At 41.6% G+C, this 20797-nt stretch overlaps 2 protein-coding genes across 2 annotated transcripts; both read right to left on the bottom strand.

Annotated features, from left to right (window-relative positions):
* Positions 1–3198: 3198 nt before the first annotated feature.
* LOC131659233 (uncharacterized) lies at positions 3199–3705 on the bottom strand. Its single transcript, XM_058928449.1, has one exon. The coding sequence runs from the start codon at positions 3703–3705 to the stop codon at positions 3199–3201; it is 507 nt and encodes a 168-aa protein (XP_058784432.1).
* Positions 3706–7606: 3901 nt separating this feature from the next.
* LOC131620152 (ACT domain-containing protein ACR10-like) lies at positions 7607–10450 on the bottom strand. The gene is made up of 6 exons (XM_058891167.1): positions 9982–10450; positions 9513–9731; positions 8815–8920; positions 8387–8723; positions 8003–8287; positions 7607–7887 (listed from the first exon to the last, which is right to left on the bottom strand). Exons 1-6 carry the CDS (start codon positions 10133–10135, stop codon positions 7750–7752), a joined length of 1239 nt encoding a protein of 412 aa, XP_058747150.1. The 5' UTR covers positions 10136–10450; the 3' UTR covers positions 7607–7749.
* Positions 10451–20797: the final 10347 nt, after the last annotated feature.

The following is a 20797-nucleotide window of genomic DNA, read 5'->3' on the forward strand; positions in this document are numbered from 1 at the left end:
ATCCTGCAAGATGCGTTTCAACCCTGAGAAATGCACCTTCGGGGTACGGGCGGGCAAGTTCCTCGGTTTCTACCTGACCGAGCGAGGAATAGAAGCCAACCCCGATATGTGCCGAGCATTCTCGGAACTCCCTACCCCCGTCAATAAAAAATCCATCCAAGTACTAAACGGAATGCTAACAGCACTATCCCGCTTCGTCGCAAAATCCGCTCAACATGCTCTCCCGTTCTTTAAGTTACTTCGGAAAGAAGCGACCTTTGAATGGTCCGAGGAATGCGAGCAAGCGCTGTCCCACCTCAAACAAGTGCTCTCCAAGCCACCCGTCCTCTCCCGACCAGATACCAACGAGATTCTGTATCTCTACCTGGCCGTCTCGAACGAAGCGGCCAGCGCGGCCTTGATCCGAGAATCTGAAGACGGGCAGAAACCAGTGTACTTCACGAGCAAAGCCCTACAAGGGCCTGAGGTGCGGTATCAGCAAATAGAGAAAGTCGCCCTGGCCCTAATAACAGCTGCTAGGAGGCTCAGATACTACTTCCTCGCCCACACCATCGTCGTCCGGACCGACCAACCCATCAAGCAACTACTCAGCCGACCAGATATGGCCGGAAGAATGCTGAGATGGTCCCTCGAGCTGTCCGAATTCGACATACAATACGAGGGCAGGAAGGCACTAAAAGCCCAAGCACTCGCTGATTTCGTGGCCGAGATGACCGCTATTTCCAGCTCCCAAACCCCAACTGGAAACAAATGGACCATCTACGTGGACGGCGCTTCGAGCTCCTCAGGAAGTGGAGCCGGCATTATCCTGGAAAATGACGAGGGACTCATCATCGAAGTATCCTTGGTCTTATCCTTTACCACGTCGAACAACCAGGCCGAATACGAAGCTCTCTTAGCAGGCCTACGTCTGGCCGAGGATGTAGGAGCCCGAGAGGTCATGATTTACACCGACTCCCAGCTCGTCGCCTCCCAAGTCAGCGGCGATTACCAAGCAAAAAACGACACACTGGCCGAGTATCTCACTCTCGTCAGAGAGAAGATGAAAAAATTCTCTAAGGTCAACGTCGAGCATATTCCCCGGGAGAACAACTCGCGTGCCGACATACTGTCCAAACTTGCGAGTACGAGAAAGAAGGGCGGAAACAAGTCGGTGATCCAAGAAATCTTGCCCAAACCGAGCATAAGCGAGAATTCCCAAGCCCTACAGGTACTCGCCATCGGGGACGACCATTGCTGGATGACCCCGGTGTACAACTACCTCACCAAGGACGAATTACCGGCCGACGCCAAGGAAGCTTCAATCATCAGAAGACGAGCCTGTTCGTACACAGTCATCGAGAACAAACTGTACCGACGGGGTTTCTCCATCCCTCTCCTTAAATGCGTTGACACATCACAGGCGTCCGAGATACTCCATGAGCTCCACGAGGGGATCAACGGCCATCACCTCGGCGGCCGATCACTAGCAAGGAAAGCCCTCAGAGCTGGCTACTACTGGCCGACCATGCAACAAGATGCCAAAGAACATGTCCGTAAATGCGACAAGTGCCAGCGTCACGCCGACATGCACTTGGCTCCCCCAAACGAGCTCAAGTCCCTATCGTCACCTTGGCCTTTCTCCACCTGGGGAATGGACCTCCTCGGACCATTCCCGGTCGGCTCATACCAAAACAAGTATCTCGTGGTTGCCGTCGATTACTTCACGAAGTGGATTGAAGCCGAGGCACTCGCCAAGATCACGTCTCAAAACGTGCTCCGTTTCTACAAACGAAATATACTCGCCCGGTTCGGGGTCCCTCAGGCCATAATCACCGACAATGGCACCCAGTTCACCGACAGAAAATTCCAAGAGTTTGTAGCCAAGCTCGGCACGAAGCAACACTTCACTTCTGTCGAGCACCCTCAGACTAACGGGCAAGCCGAAGCAGCTAACAGAGTCATTCTCCGAGGGCTAAAGCGAAGACTCGGCGAAGCCAAAAAAGCCTGGGTCGAGGAGCTGCATAGTGTGCTTTGGGCATACAGAACGACCCCCCACTCGAGCACGGGCGAAACTCCATTTAGACTAACCTACGGCACCGAGGCCGTAATTCCAGTAGAAATCCGAGAGCCTTCTCGGCGCACCGAATCCCCCCTCGACGAAGAGCTCAACGACGAAGCAATGAGGGAGGAGCTCGACATGGTCGAGGAGATCCGCACAGGATCTTCCCTCCGAGAAGCAAAACTGAAACAACAAATAGCTCTCCGCTATAACACCAAAGTCATCAAGCGCGAATTCGAAGTCGGCGCCCTAGTGCTCCGCAGGAACATGAAGGATTCACGCGAAGGCAAACTAGCCCCAAACTGGGAAGACCCATACCGAGTTTATGACAAAACCGAGAATGGCGCCTACTACCTCGAGGATCTCCTCGGAGTAAAACTTGCTCGGCCTTGGAACGCTGAAAAGCTCAGACGTTATTACAGTTAGACCCGACCTAACACCCCCGGACATCCGTATCCATCACAGGTGCTAACCGGGCATGGAGCCGCGTCATCGGTACGAACGCGGGAACTCCACGACAGCAACGGTCGGATCCAACCACCAGATGGGAGAACCGACCACACGGAAGAATCTACACCTAGACCATCCGTGGAAGTACCTGCACGGCAGAACCCCAGCTCGCGATGGGATCGTTCACGCCGCGAGAACTTGGCCATGATCATGGTCTCGTACTCGCTAACAGCGCACACCTGCTCTGCGCACCCGGACCGTAGTCAACACGCCCGGACAATCATTCTTAGCCGAGCATAGTTCACAAAAACGAAAATGGCCTAAGTGTGGAGGTAACTCCTCGGAGCATACAAATATATACCAGCAGTTACCTAACACAAAAACCTCCCCGGCATACCCGAGCGTAGCCGGATGCAAACGAAAAATATCCTAAGTATGGAGGAAACACCTCGGCTTCCGAGCACTGCAGAAATGTTATCAAATACGAGCAGGCAACGATAGTACTTTAAGGATGCGAATAAACGAATATAAGCAGACAAAGCTATAAAACATTAAAGATGCCGACCAGATCGGCCGACGATATCCAAAAGTTACAAACAAATGACGGGCACGCAGGCCCCCAAAAGATAATCCGGGCATTACCCAACAAAAGAGAAAGTGGCGCGCAGGCCGAAGAATACAGGCACGCAGACCCGGGATCACCCTATCTACTCGTCACTCTCAGGGGACTCGGGCACCAGCACACCGTCCACAATCTTCGAAGAAAGGCCGATGTTGTCCTCCTTCAGGCCGGGGTTCAGAAGCCTCAACTGATGAACGGCGCGTTCGAACCCAACTTCAGCCATGTCGGCCAAGCTTATCTTCAGGCCGTCCACTTTCTCCACAAACTCAGCCCTGGATTGCAGAGCAGCCACATCCGGCGACTCATCTGCCGAAGAAGCCCACTTAAGCTCAGAGTCGGCAAGCTTTTTCTTCAACTCCGCAATCTCCCCGTCCCTCTGCTTCAGAGCCAAGTCGATCTTCTTCTTCAGCTCCTTGCGGTCCGTCTCCATGACTTTCATCTTCTCCTCGGCAACCTTCTTAGCCGCTTCTGCCTTCTTCACGGCCTCGGCCGAGCCCGAACCACCAGCGGCTAACACCTGAGCCATTCCCAAAACCCTCATCACGGCGGCACTGTCGCACGCCAGCTGCTTCTGAAGTGACGGGGAGTCCATTTCACCAATCCGACGAGCTTCGTCCGGAGCGATGGCTAGGGGGAACTTCTCAAAGTAGCCTCCATCCTTATAGCAGGGAGGCAATACAAAGGCCCGCTCGGGACCCAGATGTGACGGCTCGTGGCGTCCTCTCTTGGGAGACGGCTCATCTACGTTCACCCGAGGAGAACCTGCCGAGGCAGAATGCTCCCCGGCACCAGCACTCCGACCCTTCTTCTTTTGATTCTTCTTCGCATCCAGAGCCATCTTCAGGATCGCCTCATCCTTCTCCGGCATAGCATCTGCGAAGAAAAAGTAAAACAAGTTAGCAAAAACACAGGGCAGAAGAAGAAATGCAGAGCGAAGGGACACGACCTAACAACGCCCGAGTCTCCTCGGGAGTCCGACAAGACAACAAAGCCTTAGTATTAATGGACCGCTGCTCCGCGACCTGCACACCGTTCTCGTCCAATACGGGAGCCCCGGTCTTCGTCACCCACTGGGATATAGTGAAGCTCTCTACATACTTACACAAGACCGAATAAGACTCCGTATCTTGCTCATCCAGGTCCCCGTCCTCCCAAACATAATGTTTAGGAGGAGAAGAGAAATGACCCTTCCACCAGAAAAACGGGAACCTTGTGCAGAATTCCCTCGCCACCTGTCCATCCTCGCCCCTTAGCACCTCCCCGTCTTCATCGCGCATGACCACGAGATCCGATACCTCCGAGTAGGCCAGTCGGCTGATCGGCTGGACGATAAAATACCGATCCTTGAAGCCTTTCACGGAGTCAGTGTACGTCCCGAAGAGTTTTCGCTCGGCGTTTCTGAATGAGACCCAGCTATATCGGCCGTTTGCCGCCTGCCTTTGGACGCGGAAACACCGGCCGAACAATGCGGTCGTAGCACCAATCCCCAAATAGTTACAAACAATCTCGAACGCTCGCATGAAAGCAAAGGCATTCGGATGCAGTTGGGACGGCGCCAAATTTAGAAATGCCATCACCGATTTCTGAAAGTCGGAGAAGGGTAATCGGAAGCCGAGTTCCTTGAACACGTATTCATACATTGCAAAGCCATCCACGTTAAATCGAGAGCATATGCGCTCGTCTTGGGACGGGCGAACCACTCGGTAATTCGGCGCTTCACCCTCCCCCAAGGTCTCAATTTCTCTGAACGCCCCATCCAAAGACTCAGTATACCGAGAAGCGACCGTCAAGGCTTCGTCGGCTATCCAGTCGAGCGCAACCGTACACTCGTAGCTAAACAAAGGCATGGGGGAAACCCCTCCCTCGGCATCCGGACCCGGGGAATCCACATGGTCAGGGTCTGCCGGAGAGGACGCGTTTTGATCCTCGATGATCTCGACCTCGGAGCTAGTGGCCGTCGAATCGTCCGACCCACTCCTCCACGAGTCAGATTCCGAGCCAGATTCCGAACTAGCGCTCGAATCAGATCCACCTGCAGGCAGAAGGGAAAAAGTGAATTCGACAGTCATCAAATCCACCCTTCCACCGCGATACGAGCGAAAGGGTAGAGCAGGAGCAGCGGAGCCCCCGGCTAAACCCCCATCGAGGAACAACGCTCGTCAGCCGAGGACTCACAGATGACACGACAACGGGAAAGCTTATCTAAAGCAGTTTAACGCCAACGTACTCCGGCCTGCCAACCCACGCTAACCCCCGGGCATCGCTTAGATAACCCGGGGAAGATGGTGATGACGAAGACCTCGAAAGCGAAACACACAAATCCTATGAAAAATAGTAAAGCAACGACAGGCTAAACGAACTTACTTGCAGACATAATGATGATGGCCGAGGAGAATCCTTCGCTAGGCGACGACCTTGATATGATGAACGAGCTAGGAAACTATTCCCCGAGGAACCCTTGATCGGAGCCGAGTAGACAAACAGAGAGAGGAAAACTTCCAAATGAGAGAATTCGCCCCCTTTTATAGGGAAAAGGCTCGGAAGGCGAAGCGTCGCCTCTCCTGACAGGCGCCGCCTCCTAGACCCTAGGCCATCATTGCCTATGCCACGTCAGCGCGTGTTTCCCACGCGCGACGTTTCGCCCACCACTGGATTTTCCTCCGAGCGCGTCTGTGTAACGAGGATCGATTCACCGAGCAACCACGAGGATAGGGGTCCGAGCATAGAAGCAAAGTCACAGCTTCTTAACCAGAAAACTCCGACTTGGGGGGCTCCTGTTCTGGACTGGGCCAAGGCTAGGCCCAACACCGCTTTCGGCCCAATAAGCCTCAGAGGCCCATGGCCCATGAATAGTTCATTGCCTCCCCGACACGCCTTGCTCGGCACTAACACCCTACCCGGAGCGGACGACCTTGCTCGGCGTTAACTCTCCCCCGGACGTCATCCTTGCCGAGGACCCTGCTCCGCGCGGGGCTCCTTCATATCCAACCCTCCGAACAACTCGGATCCCACGTGGCTCCTAAAAGACCGCGTCTTCCCTTGGACTTCGGAGCGGTTAACCAGGACAGAGGGCGTACACGCACCTCCGATATTTCCGCTCAGGAAACCTGGCAGTCTCCTAGTTGGGCTTGGGAATCCAACCCAATAGCGAGATCATGGCCCAGCGCTGGGGGCTATATATACCCTCTTTGACTAGAGGGTCAGGTATTCAATTCTCTTCTAACCTTAGCTAGTACTTGCTCTCCTTTGCTCATCTACTCACTTTGGCATCGGAGTACCTTGCAGGTACACCCCCCCTCTCACTTTACGAAGACCAGCATCCGAGCAGGCCTTGACGATTCTTCTGATCAGGTACGATCAGTATGTATGACTCAATAAATTTTTTAAAAAAACCGAACCAATCTAAACCACATTGATTTGATTTGGTTTGGTTTTATTTATAAAAGTCAACCGAACCACACACTTTTTTCTCTTGAAATTTGAATGATTTTTTAAGTCAAAACCGCACCACAAATACCCATCAACAGAGACAATTGGAAATAATTTTTTTCATTGAGCCAATAACCTTTTTGAATGACTAAATACTTAGCATTGAAGGAAACCGGTGAAAATTTTATAGGCGGTTGAGGTGGTAAAGGAGGCAGTGTGGTACCTTCATTAAAAACTTCTGCCATTGCCATTGAATAAACGAGAGCGAAGAATGTGATAAACAATTAATTGATCATCAAATAGTGATGATTTGAAAAAGTTTATAAAAAAAATCAAGAATCCTCAATAAAGGAGGAAAAAAATTGGTGACGGCTGCTGCTAAACGTTCATGCCCCCAAATGATCTCTCATGACATGAAATTTATTCAATAGTGTGGCGTTCTCCAAGTACGGATGTAATTGAAGAGAAATATAAAATACAAGCTTAATTATGTTACTATAGCAAAATTCTCATCAGCAACTCACTTCTTGACTAAATAATTCTGATTTTGTGTATTATGTGTCAATGCACATGATGCGTGTAGTTAGGGGCCAACCGATCCAGGTCCGTGCCGTAAAAATCTGGAAAAAACCAGGAGGAACACAGTTGAAAGCTTAAATCTAAAATTTTAACTCTTTCCACAATAAAATAGAAACAAGACAGAGAAAGGACTCGCAGACACTACATCTCTAAAAAAAAAAAAAACAGAATAGAAATACACATTAGAGAATACATATCTAAAACTTTGACCCGTTCTAAAAAAGTACGGACAAAACAGACATATACTCGAATGACCATGCCCACTTTATCACCCCTAATTGCAGCAGCACTAATAGAAACACTTACCACTAAATTTAGACCAACTACATTGAGTTATTAATTTTCTCTGATTTTTGGGATTGTATTTAAGACATTCTTATCAATAAACATAAGATTAATCAGAATATTAACAAACTACTTCACAATATTTACTTCATTTTCATCTACTTGCTACTACCTTCTAATTTATATACATTAAGTTAGCATTACAAAAGAAATAAAACACATCATTTGCATACATTATATTTCACAATTACTTCTAATAAACTTTATCATATCATTGTTATATGTACATTGACAGAGGTTCATTCACAAGGTGGAAAATCTCATGACAGCAACCATGTATTGATCACTCCCATCCCATCAACATCTTCCAAACTCCCTCCTCAATCTTGTTCCGCGGAACACACAATCCCTCCCCTTCGTCGAGCAAGATTCTATAAACTTCCCACTCTCGGTCTCCGATCACGTGTCTCGCTATCTCAGCCTGTTGAAACAATTCATCAGAATATTAACATTACGTCTGCTGAAAAACTATTTCGGAAATTTAAAGGACTAAACGATTCGACCTTTACAAATTTTGATAACAGATCAGTAATTACCGAAAAGATGCAAATTTCGAGCATTTTGAGAGCGAGAGTAATATCGTAAAAAACTAGAGGCCGTCCTTCGCCAGACAACTCGACAGGGTTTGCAACCAGAAGCTCGGTATCAGGGCCTCGGCTCACAACAGCTACTCTTAGTGGACGATATAGTTCCGTTCTAAGGCGCGACAACAAAGAACTCTGCTTGTTAGGGTCAACTATCTTCTTTCCATCTGCTTGCATGATGAACAAGTCCATCTCACATTTTCGTCGAGGCTTTGTAGTGAAACGCCCGAACGAAATCTGATTAAGCGACAAATAGCATTGGCACATATTCAATTGATAACAGCATAAGATTAGCATAAAACAATATCTATTCATGATGATTTTGAATGAACATACCTTAATGTTGTAGTCTTTGAGAGTTCTCATTATGTCGTAAAGAAGACCTTTGTGGTCTTGGCACGTAATTTGGACAAGGGAATGAGCCGGACTAAGCGTGTTGTCCACCGTGATAGAAGTATAATCTGATCGGAGAGTTCCGGTTTGAACTGAATCAGGCAATTCCAAACTATAATCATTTTCAGTGATGGCAGCTGGAAGGAATGAAGATGCCTGCGAACAAGCAGAAATTTCCGGACCAACCAATTCGATGTCCATAGTAAGTACAGAATCCTCCAAAACACCTTTTATATGTTCCATTGTATCATCCTTTCTTGTCTTTGTATGTAGAAGATCTCTGTCATCAAAGGCGCATTAAGTAAAACGATAAAGAAGTTTTGGTAGAAACGAAGTAGCATTATAGAGTAGCAAATAGAATATGTAAAAACCTGGTATCTATGATAAAAAACAGATCCAAGACTTTTCCATCGGGTGTAGTGGAAACCTTGACTTTGATAATAGAAAGCTCTAGTTCACAAAGAACCGCAGTAACATCTGTCACAGATATAAAAACATTAGGTTAATTGGTTGTGTCTACCGATTTCACACAAAACCGGATTCGCAAAGTAAAAGACGATCTTATAAAAATAAGATATGGCATAACATAACTCCAAATTGGAATGCATTCAAGAATATGACATCAATGGCTTTCATAACAATCGAACCAAACCCTGCAGCCCTTTTACTACTCCGCCGAACTAATGAGAATGAAGGTGGATCGTTGTGACCAAAGATCGATGAATTAAGAGTTGCAAATTATGCAGAAATGAAAACAAAAGTACCAAGGTCTTGGACTAATCCGTAACTAATAGTGTTGAAATTCTATCGACAACAGCAACATAAAATACATGCAGTGTTCGATTATCGTAGAGTCAAATTTGATTCCAGTGGCGTAGAATTGATTACGAGAAGTTGGGATGCTCTTTGAGTAGAATTGATTTTGCATCCAAAAATGATTCCAACTTAAAGCACTTTTAACCAAAATCAACTTTACATAACCAATTCATTCAAAATCAATTTTCGTCGATCCAGAACCAACCACACACACAGGAAGACTTGGATTTCCAAGTAAAGCTTCGAAAATTACCGTGTAATAGTCCTTTCCGATCATGGCAGCAGAATTTCAACAGGAAAACATCAGGAGGCTTAGTTGGCTGCAAATCCGAACAGTAATAAGAGATTCCAGAAGCTGAGGAACAAGAAGGACAAGCTTCAACCATCCTCTTCTTCAACAAACTCCATCTTGTCTTCTGTTTCCCAACCACCCAGAAAACTATATAGCACCACTTTCCATCCGTTGACACATCTACATCACCACACCGAAAACAAAAACAAAAAAAAAAACTGTTATTCTTAATCTCAAATTCAAGAAATCCACTTCAGCATCAAACAAACACAGAAACCAAAGCAAACCCATCTCTGAAATTCAGTAAACTCACATACCCATATCTCAAATTCAAACAAAAATGAAAATTTCATGACAAAAATTTGATTTTTAAACGAATTCCAATCTCAGAAACTATGAAAGTTTTGATTTTTAGTGTTGGTAAAGTTACCTCCTCTAACAATGTTTAGACCAAAGAAGAGTATGATACGACACAAGTCACAACCAAGACCGGTTTTGTCGGGGCAATTCACAGTAACCATAGTTGGGTCACCTTCTTTTTCTGGCGGCTTGATAATCACTACATCATCGTATAGTATTCCCATGGTTTCTTATTATTGTTGCTGGTTTGGTTTTGATTCAAAGGAACAGCTTTTTGAAGTTTGTGTCTTGTTACAATAGTGGTTTGTTCTTTAACTTTACAGGTTGCTGTTGTTGAATCCTTGTCGAGAGAGAGAGAGAGAGAGAGAGAGAGAGAGAGAGAGAGAGAGAGAGAGAGATGAGTAAGTAGTAAGTAGTGAAACTGGTGTTGGTGGTTGTTGTGGGTTGACTATAGTCTAAATTTTATGGGCAGATGTAAAGTTTAAGGTTGAAGGATACTATTATTACTTTATTAGAGTGAATCATTTTAGGTTACAAGTTTTTTCTCTCTCTCCTAAAAATAGATGAGTCAAGAAAGTTATTCTAAGAAAAACATGTTTTTCTTCAAGTTATATAGTGTTACAAAATGACCATTAATATTCCCTATATTCTTAAATAAAAACATTCATTTCAGAAAAGATGTATCTTTAAATATATGTCTCTTTCTAAATATAAAATACTATTGTTTCTTTTTTTTAAAGGAAATGCTAAGCAGTGTCTTTTTTTTAGGTACTCTTTAAGTGATTAAAATGGTAAATTTTTATTAAAATGTGTGTATTCAATGCATTAAAAGTGTATTGGAAATTGAAATGTTAACTTTTATAAAGAATATTTTTTTATTTAGTATGCTTAAAGAGTACTATGAGGGCACTGGTTAACAAGACCCCTTTTTTAAATATGTTTTTAAATAATAGTGCTAACTAAGTATTTTGAAATATAAACAATTAAAATTAATTATTTTTTCGGACGGTCAACAAATGGTTCAATACAATTCGAAGTCAAATTCGAAAATTTGCTTGTTTAAAAAGACAAACAAGTAAATACTCCCCAAGAATATTGTGTTCGTCATAGTTGTTGGATTCAATACAACAATCTACCATACAATGTGTTGTGTTTCCTAAGGCAATTTTAATTGTTGTATGTATATAAACATGATCATGTGTCATAAACTAGTATAATTAATTCAACCTTGCAAGTTACGACTCTCTGACCTCACTGATTTGGACATTTGAGTGCTAACTTTACAAGTAGACCTCTTTCCTCCACCTAATAGAGGCCTTCATTGTCATATTGAAGAGCTTCTACAACAACTTTTATCTGCACACCATCAATCTCATGTTCCATACAAGAATAGTGGCGCTGTTTGTGGAATGTTTTATGATTCTCACATAATTCTACATCAAATTCATTAGGTTTTCGTTGTGCCTCGCAAACGTTTTTGTTAATTGATCTAATTATTTTCTGTTGCATAATTATCGAAAATTGTATCTTCTAAAGAGACTCAACCATTTGTTCACCATGACACAAACACACCAATTTCAACTTCTTTCACTTCGCAACATCCTTTTATCTCCTTAAGTACAGGAGGATTATCCGGACTGAAAGACTCGTTAAAGAAATCCATGAAAAGAAGATCCTCAAGATTGGAGACGAAGGAGTAAAAGGAAAAAATTGAAGGATTAAAGACTCAATCTAGGGTTTTGAGATAGCGAAAAGGTGGATTGTGTCACCAATAAAGTGCTTTTATTGGTGATAACTGAAATTCTGGTGTAACAGACCCAGATGTCTTAAAAGATGTCGTGACATCTGATCTGTCAAGAAACATTAGCATGATATATACACAGATTTATGCCAAACTGAAAGATAAATGACACCAGTAATTGTTGACCCAGTTCGGTGACAAACACACCTACTCTGAGGGCATACCAAGCCAGAAATGAAGTCCACTATCAGCAGTATTAATTCAGAGCTAAACTCCCCGTTTACAACCCTTCACTTAATCCATGCCCAATGACCCTTCTACCTATATGCTCTCTAGATATGGAATATCCTCATCCCACTTCCTATCACCACAGTGATGTTGTACAGTTCTCCAGTCCCAAGAGCTGTAACAACGACCTAATCACCAACATTCTAATTACACAAACAAACAGTTTGGAAGACACATTTCCATGACAATCCCTAGCCAAGAATCTTGACTATGAACACTAACTTGGAGTTACTTAAAAGCTTCCTCCAAGAACAATACACCTCTTACTTACAGGCTTCGAGGTTCACATGGTAACCTTCCCACAATCCGGGAGGTTTACCTCGACAAACCCTAATGATTACATCTTTTCTATTCTCGGTTGTTTTATTTTTATTAGGTTACAATGCTTCTATTTATAGCCTATTCCCAACTGGATTTGGGTCTTTAATCACAACATATTTGCTGTTACAAATCGTAGTAACTTCTGCTACAAACAAGGTCTTCAATCTTTTAGTTTCCGAGAATATCTCTATATTTAGAAACTATATAATCTTCAAATATTCTGATTTGATTCTTCTTATTGATTCCTCAAATCTTCTTATTGATTCTTTATACTTGTTAAGAATATATGCATTTATTTGATTTGCATAATATCCAGGAATATTCTGCACTCTTTTGTAGTAGTTAAATCATAACTGATTTAACTAAAACTCTTCACTTCAGCTTAGGCATGATGTCGTGACATCCCATGTGACATGTTGTTCCAGATGTTAAATAACTTCAACCTAACGTGTTTCATTATCTTTTGTAGCTGTTTTTATACAGATATTCTATACTTCATTCTTGCAGCTAGTATTTATTTTACAAAAATTAATGCCAACTCTAGAAATACAAAACTTACAATCTCCCCTTTGGCATATTTTTGGCTAAAACAAATAAAAAAATTACATTTAAAACCCCAGGGAATATAGTAATAGCCCAACCAAGATGTTGCCGAAACATCTTGTTCGACATCTTGAACAACATTCTCTCAGCTCCATTTGCTCCAGATCTTGAACACCAAGGAACAACAACCTCAAGATTGTTAGACAGAAAGTCCTAAAGTCATTTGGTGTACATGAGGAAAAAGATGTACAACTCTCCCCCGTAATTGTAGAACTACCTGCATGATATGTCATATTGGGTACACAAATGGTGTAACTCAGATCATAAGTCACAACAATTCATAACTCAGAACACAAGTCACAAACCAACACCATACATCCTTATGATAGAACATTGTTTCTGACATGTTTGGATATCAGATGTGAGTAAAAACTCCTGGCTGAGCATATGAGAAATACACCCTTTCTCCTCATTTTTGGCCAAAAATTGACAAATAAGGCCATCACAAAACCAAGCCCGAGTACAACTTACCCATACCCGCATGAACCTTATAATGATCAGCACTTTCAAACTGTGAAACGATGAATAGCATAAGGCTCTATAAATAAGCTGATAGGAGACTTAGGAAATAACGATCCTTGAAAATATGACAAATTGATTAGTCAAGGAAAATATTATTTGAGGAAAAAACCACCACAAACCAATGTGTACCGTCCAATATCTTTGAATGCCTTTAATAATGTTGGACTGTTTCCATTGAGCAGGTAGAACATACATGTGCGTAGTCAAACAAAAAAAATTCCAATTCCAAGATTGCCTTTTGACTACCTTTTCTTGCTGTGGACCAATTCTTCTGGAAGAACCAATTTTCTAAGATAGCGCATGCATAGTCATGGACAAAATTTTCTGACTAAGCTTTGATGTTATCCTCCAAGATGTTTCTTTGCTAGCTTTAAATAAACATATATTTTCACAACATGTCCTGACATCTGGTCAGACATTTCCTCTCATGCCCTAGTAGCACAGAAACACATAACACTTTAGAAAAAAAAGGTCCTTGCTATCTTCTTATTCAGAATCCTCCATTGCTTAAACAGTCATCAGCTCCTTTTCTTCTACTTTTGAGATTACTGCCTTTTCTTCAACCAGCTCCAACTATGACATTATAAATGATATTATACTCAAATACAACCATCACTAGTTGTGATCAAAGATGGAGATAACCATCAGTAGTCATCTTAAGATTTCATAATAATCAACCAGATAATGTCAGAGTTCATTTTTTTCCAGTTTGTGATTAGAGACTCAGATACACCACACTCCCCCTGAAAGCTACCTAATGAATCAACCAACCACAATCCTACACAAGGAAAGAATGTCAGAACATTCTTTAGAACATCCTTGCAAAACAACTGCAAGGACAGACTCAAGACTCTCATGTCAACAATATGTTAACACAAAACTAGACTCAACAGCATTCTTTTCTCCCCCTCTTTAGTCTAAACTTGACAAAAGGTAATAAGAAAAAAACTCAAAAAAACTTAAAATAAGAACAAGCAAACCCTAAGAAACAAAGAGTAAGTCTAAGTTTCTCCCAAAAAGAAAATCACCCCAGGAAACTAAGAGTAAGTCTGGGTTTCCAAAAACAAAAAGAATCTAACAAGAAGAAAACATACCAAAAAAATATATGCATAATTACCTCAACACCAGATACACTTGATTAGGAATTTCTCACATATTCTAGAACAAATGTTCCCAGCTAACTTGCTACACAAGATCCAGACTGCCACTATCTGTAACTTAGAGTAGAAGAACCCCTTCTTCATCAGCCATTTTGCTATTGCATTTACTATGATAACACTCATGTTTTGCCAGCATGTTACTATAACTAAGATCATATACAACTCCATACTATCAAAACTACCACTTCTGACACTATTGCTCAGTGCCAAGATCTTCTTTTACATCCCAGACAACTGATAAACTTCATAGATAGAACTAAACTCTCAGAGATCAGCATGACCATAACAATTTCTGAATCATGATATTCAGATTACATGGACAAATACAAAGTCTCCCGTCAATGTATTCACCATGCATGGATAGACTAACTGTCATACCCCAATTTTTGACCCTAAGATCCTATATCATTCATATCCCAATCACTAATCAAGAGCTTCACTTGGAAGTTTTGTTTATGGTGTTGCACTCACCTCATCAATAAGAGGGACCATCAAGCACCAATGATTGTTTATCTTGTATGCATATTATACTAACCCAAATACCAAAAATATTGCTTTGTTTCTTTGTAGGCTTTTGTTTTGTAGGTACCAAGCCAAGACATGCAATAAACAAGGCATTTTTCAAATTTTTGACTGATGAAATCGATTTCCCTACTGGGTAAATCGATTTCCCTGCAGCAATCTTCAACAAAATCACATTCTGGACAACATGAAATCGATTTCCCTCCTGGGTAAATCGATTTCCCTAGTGTATTTTGCGCCAAATTCTCTTCTGGAACAGAGTGAAATCGATTTCACTCCTGGGGAAATCGATTTCCTTAAGGCGAAATTCAAAAAAAATAGAGAGGGAAGCTTGATTTGATTTTGGCACCTATTTTCTTTGACCATTTTTGTCATTTTACCAATTTTCCACCTCATCAAAATAATTCTCTTCATTAAACCCACTTAAACCCCATTTTACCACTTTTTACCATTTAATTGCCACTTTAATCACCAATTAAACACAAGCTAATTACCAAATGCAAAAAGACCAAACTACCACTACTCTTGCTCTCATCCTATAAATAGAGCCCACTACTCTCTCATTTCTCAAGCTTGGAGAGCCAAAAAATTGCTTGCAAATTCATTTCTCACCCTTTCCAAAACCCTCACCCAAAGTTCATTTTCATAAGATTAGTGAGATTCACATTGAATCTTGCTAATTTTGAACTAAGCCTCCTACATTTCACTCTTTTCTTTGTTTGATCATCTCCAAATTTGAAGGATCTACACACCTTGTGCTTGCTCTTGAAGCTACTCCAAAATCTTTGTTCAAGAAGTGGTAATTTGCTAGATCCATGATGTAGATCTTTATTGCTTGTGTTCAATGCATCTTTGATGCTATATTGATGATATTTGCTGGTTTTGTGATGGAAATTTCGTGCTCAAGTTGATGTGTGATCATAAGGTGTTTGTATATTTGTTCAAATCAAGTTTCATGCCTTTAAATGCTGTTTTTGCTGAAATTTACACTGAGGAAATCGATTTCCTTAAGGCTGAAATCGATTTCCTGCTGAACGTAACTTGTTTTTTTTGAAAACTGCACTATGGAAATCGATTTCCCCTTGCATGAAATCGATTTCCAGCAGGCAGAATGTGGTTTTTTGCCTTTTTTGTGCTTGTTTTGGCTTCCTTCTTCCTACACTTCATTAATATCATTGGATCTAGGGTGTTGATAGGTTTGAAATGACCTAATCCACCAAAATGGATGAATGATATTAATGATAGTGTGAGTTGATTATCTTTTGTGTTTTCATTCTTATTTTCATCTTATTTTTCTTTTGATCGATGAAAGTCTTAATATCTTGAGAATTCTATGGATTCTTGATAAAGACTAGATCAATTTGTTTTCATTCTTATCTTTTCATCTTATTTCCTTTTGATCGATGAAAGTCTTAATATCTTGAGAATTCTATGGATTCTTGATAAAGACTGGATCAATTTGTTTTCATTCTTATCTTTTTTCATCTTATTTTCTCTTGATCGATGAAAGTCTTGATATCTTGAGAATTCTATGGATTCTTGATAAAGGCTAGATCATTTCTTCTTCTCCTTCTTATTTCTTTGATTGATGATCTTGATACATGGAGAGTTCTCCTACATTTGTCCCGACTCGATAAAAGATCAAATATGGAAGAGAATTGTATGCGGTTGATTTATGACTTATGGAAATTTATCGTGTAGTCGCTATGATTTTATCAAGTTTCTGATAAGTTTCCATTGACCTTAAATCCGAGTACATCATTCACTCACCATCGATCTTCATTACTAACTTTGATAACATACTTGACAAGTTTCAAGATGGTTATCTTTAACATCTAACAACTAACTTTAATTTCCGCCATTTACTATACCGCTCTTTATATTTCTCGCTTTATCGCTTTATTTTATCATTTCATCATATTTACATTCCGCCATTTTCTCTTTGTCCATTTGGACGTTTATAATTCCGCTATTTTCTCTTTGTCCACTTGGACATATGTTTATGCTTCCGTTATTTTCCTTTTGTCCACTTGGACCATACTTTACTTTTATGCTAAAACACTAATAAACAACCAAAATCTAAAAAACACATAAGGCTCTCTTTGGACTATTGGTTACTATCCCTAGCATTTTGGAGATTCGGACTTATGGACCTAGTGCCTCTGGACTCTTATTCTGTTATTACTCTGCTGTTATTCTGTCTGTCTGGCATTGGATTGTTGTCTGTTTGTGTGTGCAGGTATTTCCTTGAAAGCCCTTGATGGTTAATTCCAAGGCATTGAGATAAGGATTTTACCCGAAAACAGCCGTTACTCTGCCCGATTTTCGTCAGAATTTTAATGTGCTTAATGTAAAATGGTGCTAAGATAATAAGTTCATCTGGATCCCCAAGTGATAATTTTGGTTTAGTATTGATATTCCAAAGGAAGGGAAATCTACCTTGACTCACAATGTCAAGTGTTGGCTTCTTATTTCGGTTAGACCGTTTCTTTTCCTTAGCTTTTATTTTACGCAATAGGATAGCCTCTTCATCTCCTCCCCTTCTTAAATTTTCAAAATCTTCTCCCTTTTTCAAAAACCTTCTTATGTTTGCAATCATTTTCAAAACCTCTTTCTTTAAAAAATCTTTTGCCCTTATTGGCCTTTTTCTTCAAAGTTTAGACACCGTTAATTGTCGAAACGAGTGGTTATACCCCACGATTTTGAAATTGATTGATATAATGAGATCTTTTCCGCGTGAGAGAGCTAGTGGCATACTCGTCGATTTTATCCGAGTTGGAGCCCTTCTTTCATTAGCGATGCAAAGAACTCGTTTGTTCTCATGCTCAAGATCAATGGCTGAGTATTTCTCTCCGACGACGATAAAGTGTTTATTCGTTTTTAAAAATGTTTTTCCCAAAAAAGCGGAACTACATTAGCTCTGACTTCTCCATTGCACCGAGGAGGTATGTAGGCCCGAAGCTTAACGCTTTGCCGAGCTTATTTTAAAAATAAAACAAACCCTTTTTTTAGCACACACACAACACAGATTTTCAAAAAGGTTCCCGTGGAATACCACGGATATGAGGGGTGCTTTAAACCTTCCCCTCATATAATCAACACCCGTACCTGAGATCTCTTTCTTGTTTTAAAAACAAAACTTTGGGTTTTACGTTCTTTTCCCTTTTCCTTTGAAAAAATAAAGCGCGGTGGCGATTTCAAACGAAATATTGATTCGAGTCAATTTCATGGCTTCGATATCAGATTTTCCCCGCTACAGAAAAAATGGCGACTTCACTGGGGATCCAGTTTTAAGTGTGTTAAGCCTATTTTTGTTTGTCTGTGTGTTTTTATTTGTATATATTGTTGTGTGCTTTGTTTGTTTATTTTCTTTTTTTTCTTTTTGGTGCTCGATGGTTCCTCTGTGATGAGATAAAGTTCTAACCCGAACTTTGGTGAGTAACTTGAGATAGGAGGTGGTAAGACCAATAGTCGCATGTCAGGAGCAATCCTTACCATGAGCGTCATATGGTGGAACCCCAATCAGTGGAGGCCTCATGGAAGGTAGTAGAGGTTGTTACGAACCATCGTGATAACGCTATTACTTTCAATAGTGAGTGTCCGTAGAAGCTGAATGGCCTAGAACCTTTTTAACCAATCTAAGCCTTTTTAGGATGTAGTGCAGAAACAAGATCAAGTACCAATTTGAGCTTGTTGTCATGCGATACTACGCTCAGACGAGGTCTTTTTAGGCATATTATTGGCGCCCATGAGCAATTGTGCGTGCCGGTAATATCCGATAGAAGATTGAAAACTCTGGGAACCTTTGTAGAACCCGATTGGCAGGTACAAAATTCCCTAGAACACACCTTGTGGGATGGGTAGACCCATGGCTCCATGCTCGTGACGTCGAACCTAAGAACCTGGACTGTGTGATTTTGTGTGATTTGATGTGATCTTGTGTGCTCTTGATTGTGGTTGATGCATAAACCATGCATTCATGCATTCATAAAAATAACATTCACAAATGGTTTTCAAGGAACTTAGAGACATTTTTTGTAAACATCACAGGTACCATGGATCAAAAGAGAAGCATCAAGAAGTACACTTTCCGGAATTCAAGTGCAAAGGAATTGAAAGAGCTAGCAACTTTGGTTCCTAATCTTGACAACTTCAAAAACCGTTATGGGAAATTGATCTCTATCTTGAAGACCAAAGTGGAAAAAGGGATTCTTGAGACTCTTGTGCAGTTTTATGACCCGGTTTATCATTGTTTCACCTTTCCTGATTATCAGCTTATGCCCACTTTGGAGGAGTATTCTTATTGGATTGGTTTGCCAGTTACGAATGATATACCGTTTAGTGGTCTGGAGAAAGAGCCTCAGGTTGATGAGATAGCAGAGCTTCTTCATTTGAAAATATCAGATGTGAAAGCAAACATGACTAAAAAAGGAGGAATTTGGGGGTTGACTTCCAAGTTCTTGATTGGAAAGGCTTCTATGTTGGCTAGTAAAGGAAGTATGATTGCTTTTGAGACATTTCTGGCCTTGCTCATCTATGGTTTGATACTCTTTCCCAACATTGACAACTTTGTCGATGTTAATGCTATTCGGATTTTCATGATTGGGAATCCTGTGCCTACTTTGCTTGGGGATACTTATCATTCCATTCACCATAGGAATGATAAGAAAGGTGGACTTATCAACTGTTGCACTCCGTTGCTCTATAAGTGGTTTATTTCGCACTTACCTCAAGCTAAGAGTTTCTTGAACAATCCTGATGGTCTCTCATGGTCTCAGAAGATCATGCCTCTTACTAATGGGAATATCCATTGGTACAATCCTGCTTATGACATTGGTGAGATTATTGATAGTTGTGGAGAATTCCCTAATGTACCTCTTCTTGGTATACAAGGAGGAATTACCTACAACCCCATTCTTGCAAGGCGTCAATTTTGCTATCCCATGAAGGAGAGACCCGCTAATATTCTTGTGTCAGGAATCTTTTATCTTAATCAAGATGGAAATTCGGATATGAGAAATCGGTTTGTGCGTGCTTGGCACCATGTTGATAGGAAGAGACATTTGGGAACGAAACAATGTGTTGCTCTCAAAGACTACACTGATTGGGTTCAAGCTAGAGCTCATACTTTTCAGATGCCTTATTTACTCGAGGAGCCTTCTCTACTCGTTACTCCACCATTGTCTTCCACTACTCCTGTTGAAAGTAGTGAAGAACATCTAGAGCTCGTGGCTAAGTTGAGAGCGGAAAGAGATGCTTTGGAGTTTGAGAACAAAGAGTTGAAGATACACTTGAAAGAAAAGGATGAAATGCTTGATATCCAAGATGGTTGGTTGATGGAAAAGGATGATCAGATTCGTCATCAAGAAGAGTTACTTCAACAACATGGTGAAAAGCGAAAGAGACAACAAGAAGATTCAGTGGCATGGAAAGAGGTTGCTGATAAGCTGATAGTCGAGAATGCTCATTTGAAGGCCTTTTATGAAGATGAATTGGAGAAGCTCCGTAGGAAGCTGCAGAGAGGAGATGGATCTTCGTCAGAAGTGTTCCCTTCTAGTTTTTAGCTTTTCCTTTGTTTTGTAATTTTGGATCTTTGAATCCTTTTGTATGCTTTTCCATTACTAATGAAAGAATATTGTTATGTTTTATGATGTTTTTTTGCTAATGTTTACAATTAATGTCTTAAAAGTTCCTTGAAAACCAAAAATAAAAATCATTTGCATTGCATT

Source organism: Vicia villosa, linkage group LG1, assembly GCF_029867415.1.
Source record: "Vicia villosa cultivar HV-30 ecotype Madison, WI linkage group LG1, Vvil1.0, whole genome shotgun sequence".
Lineage (NCBI taxonomy): Eukaryota > Viridiplantae > Streptophyta > Magnoliopsida > Fabales > Fabaceae > Vicia > Vicia villosa.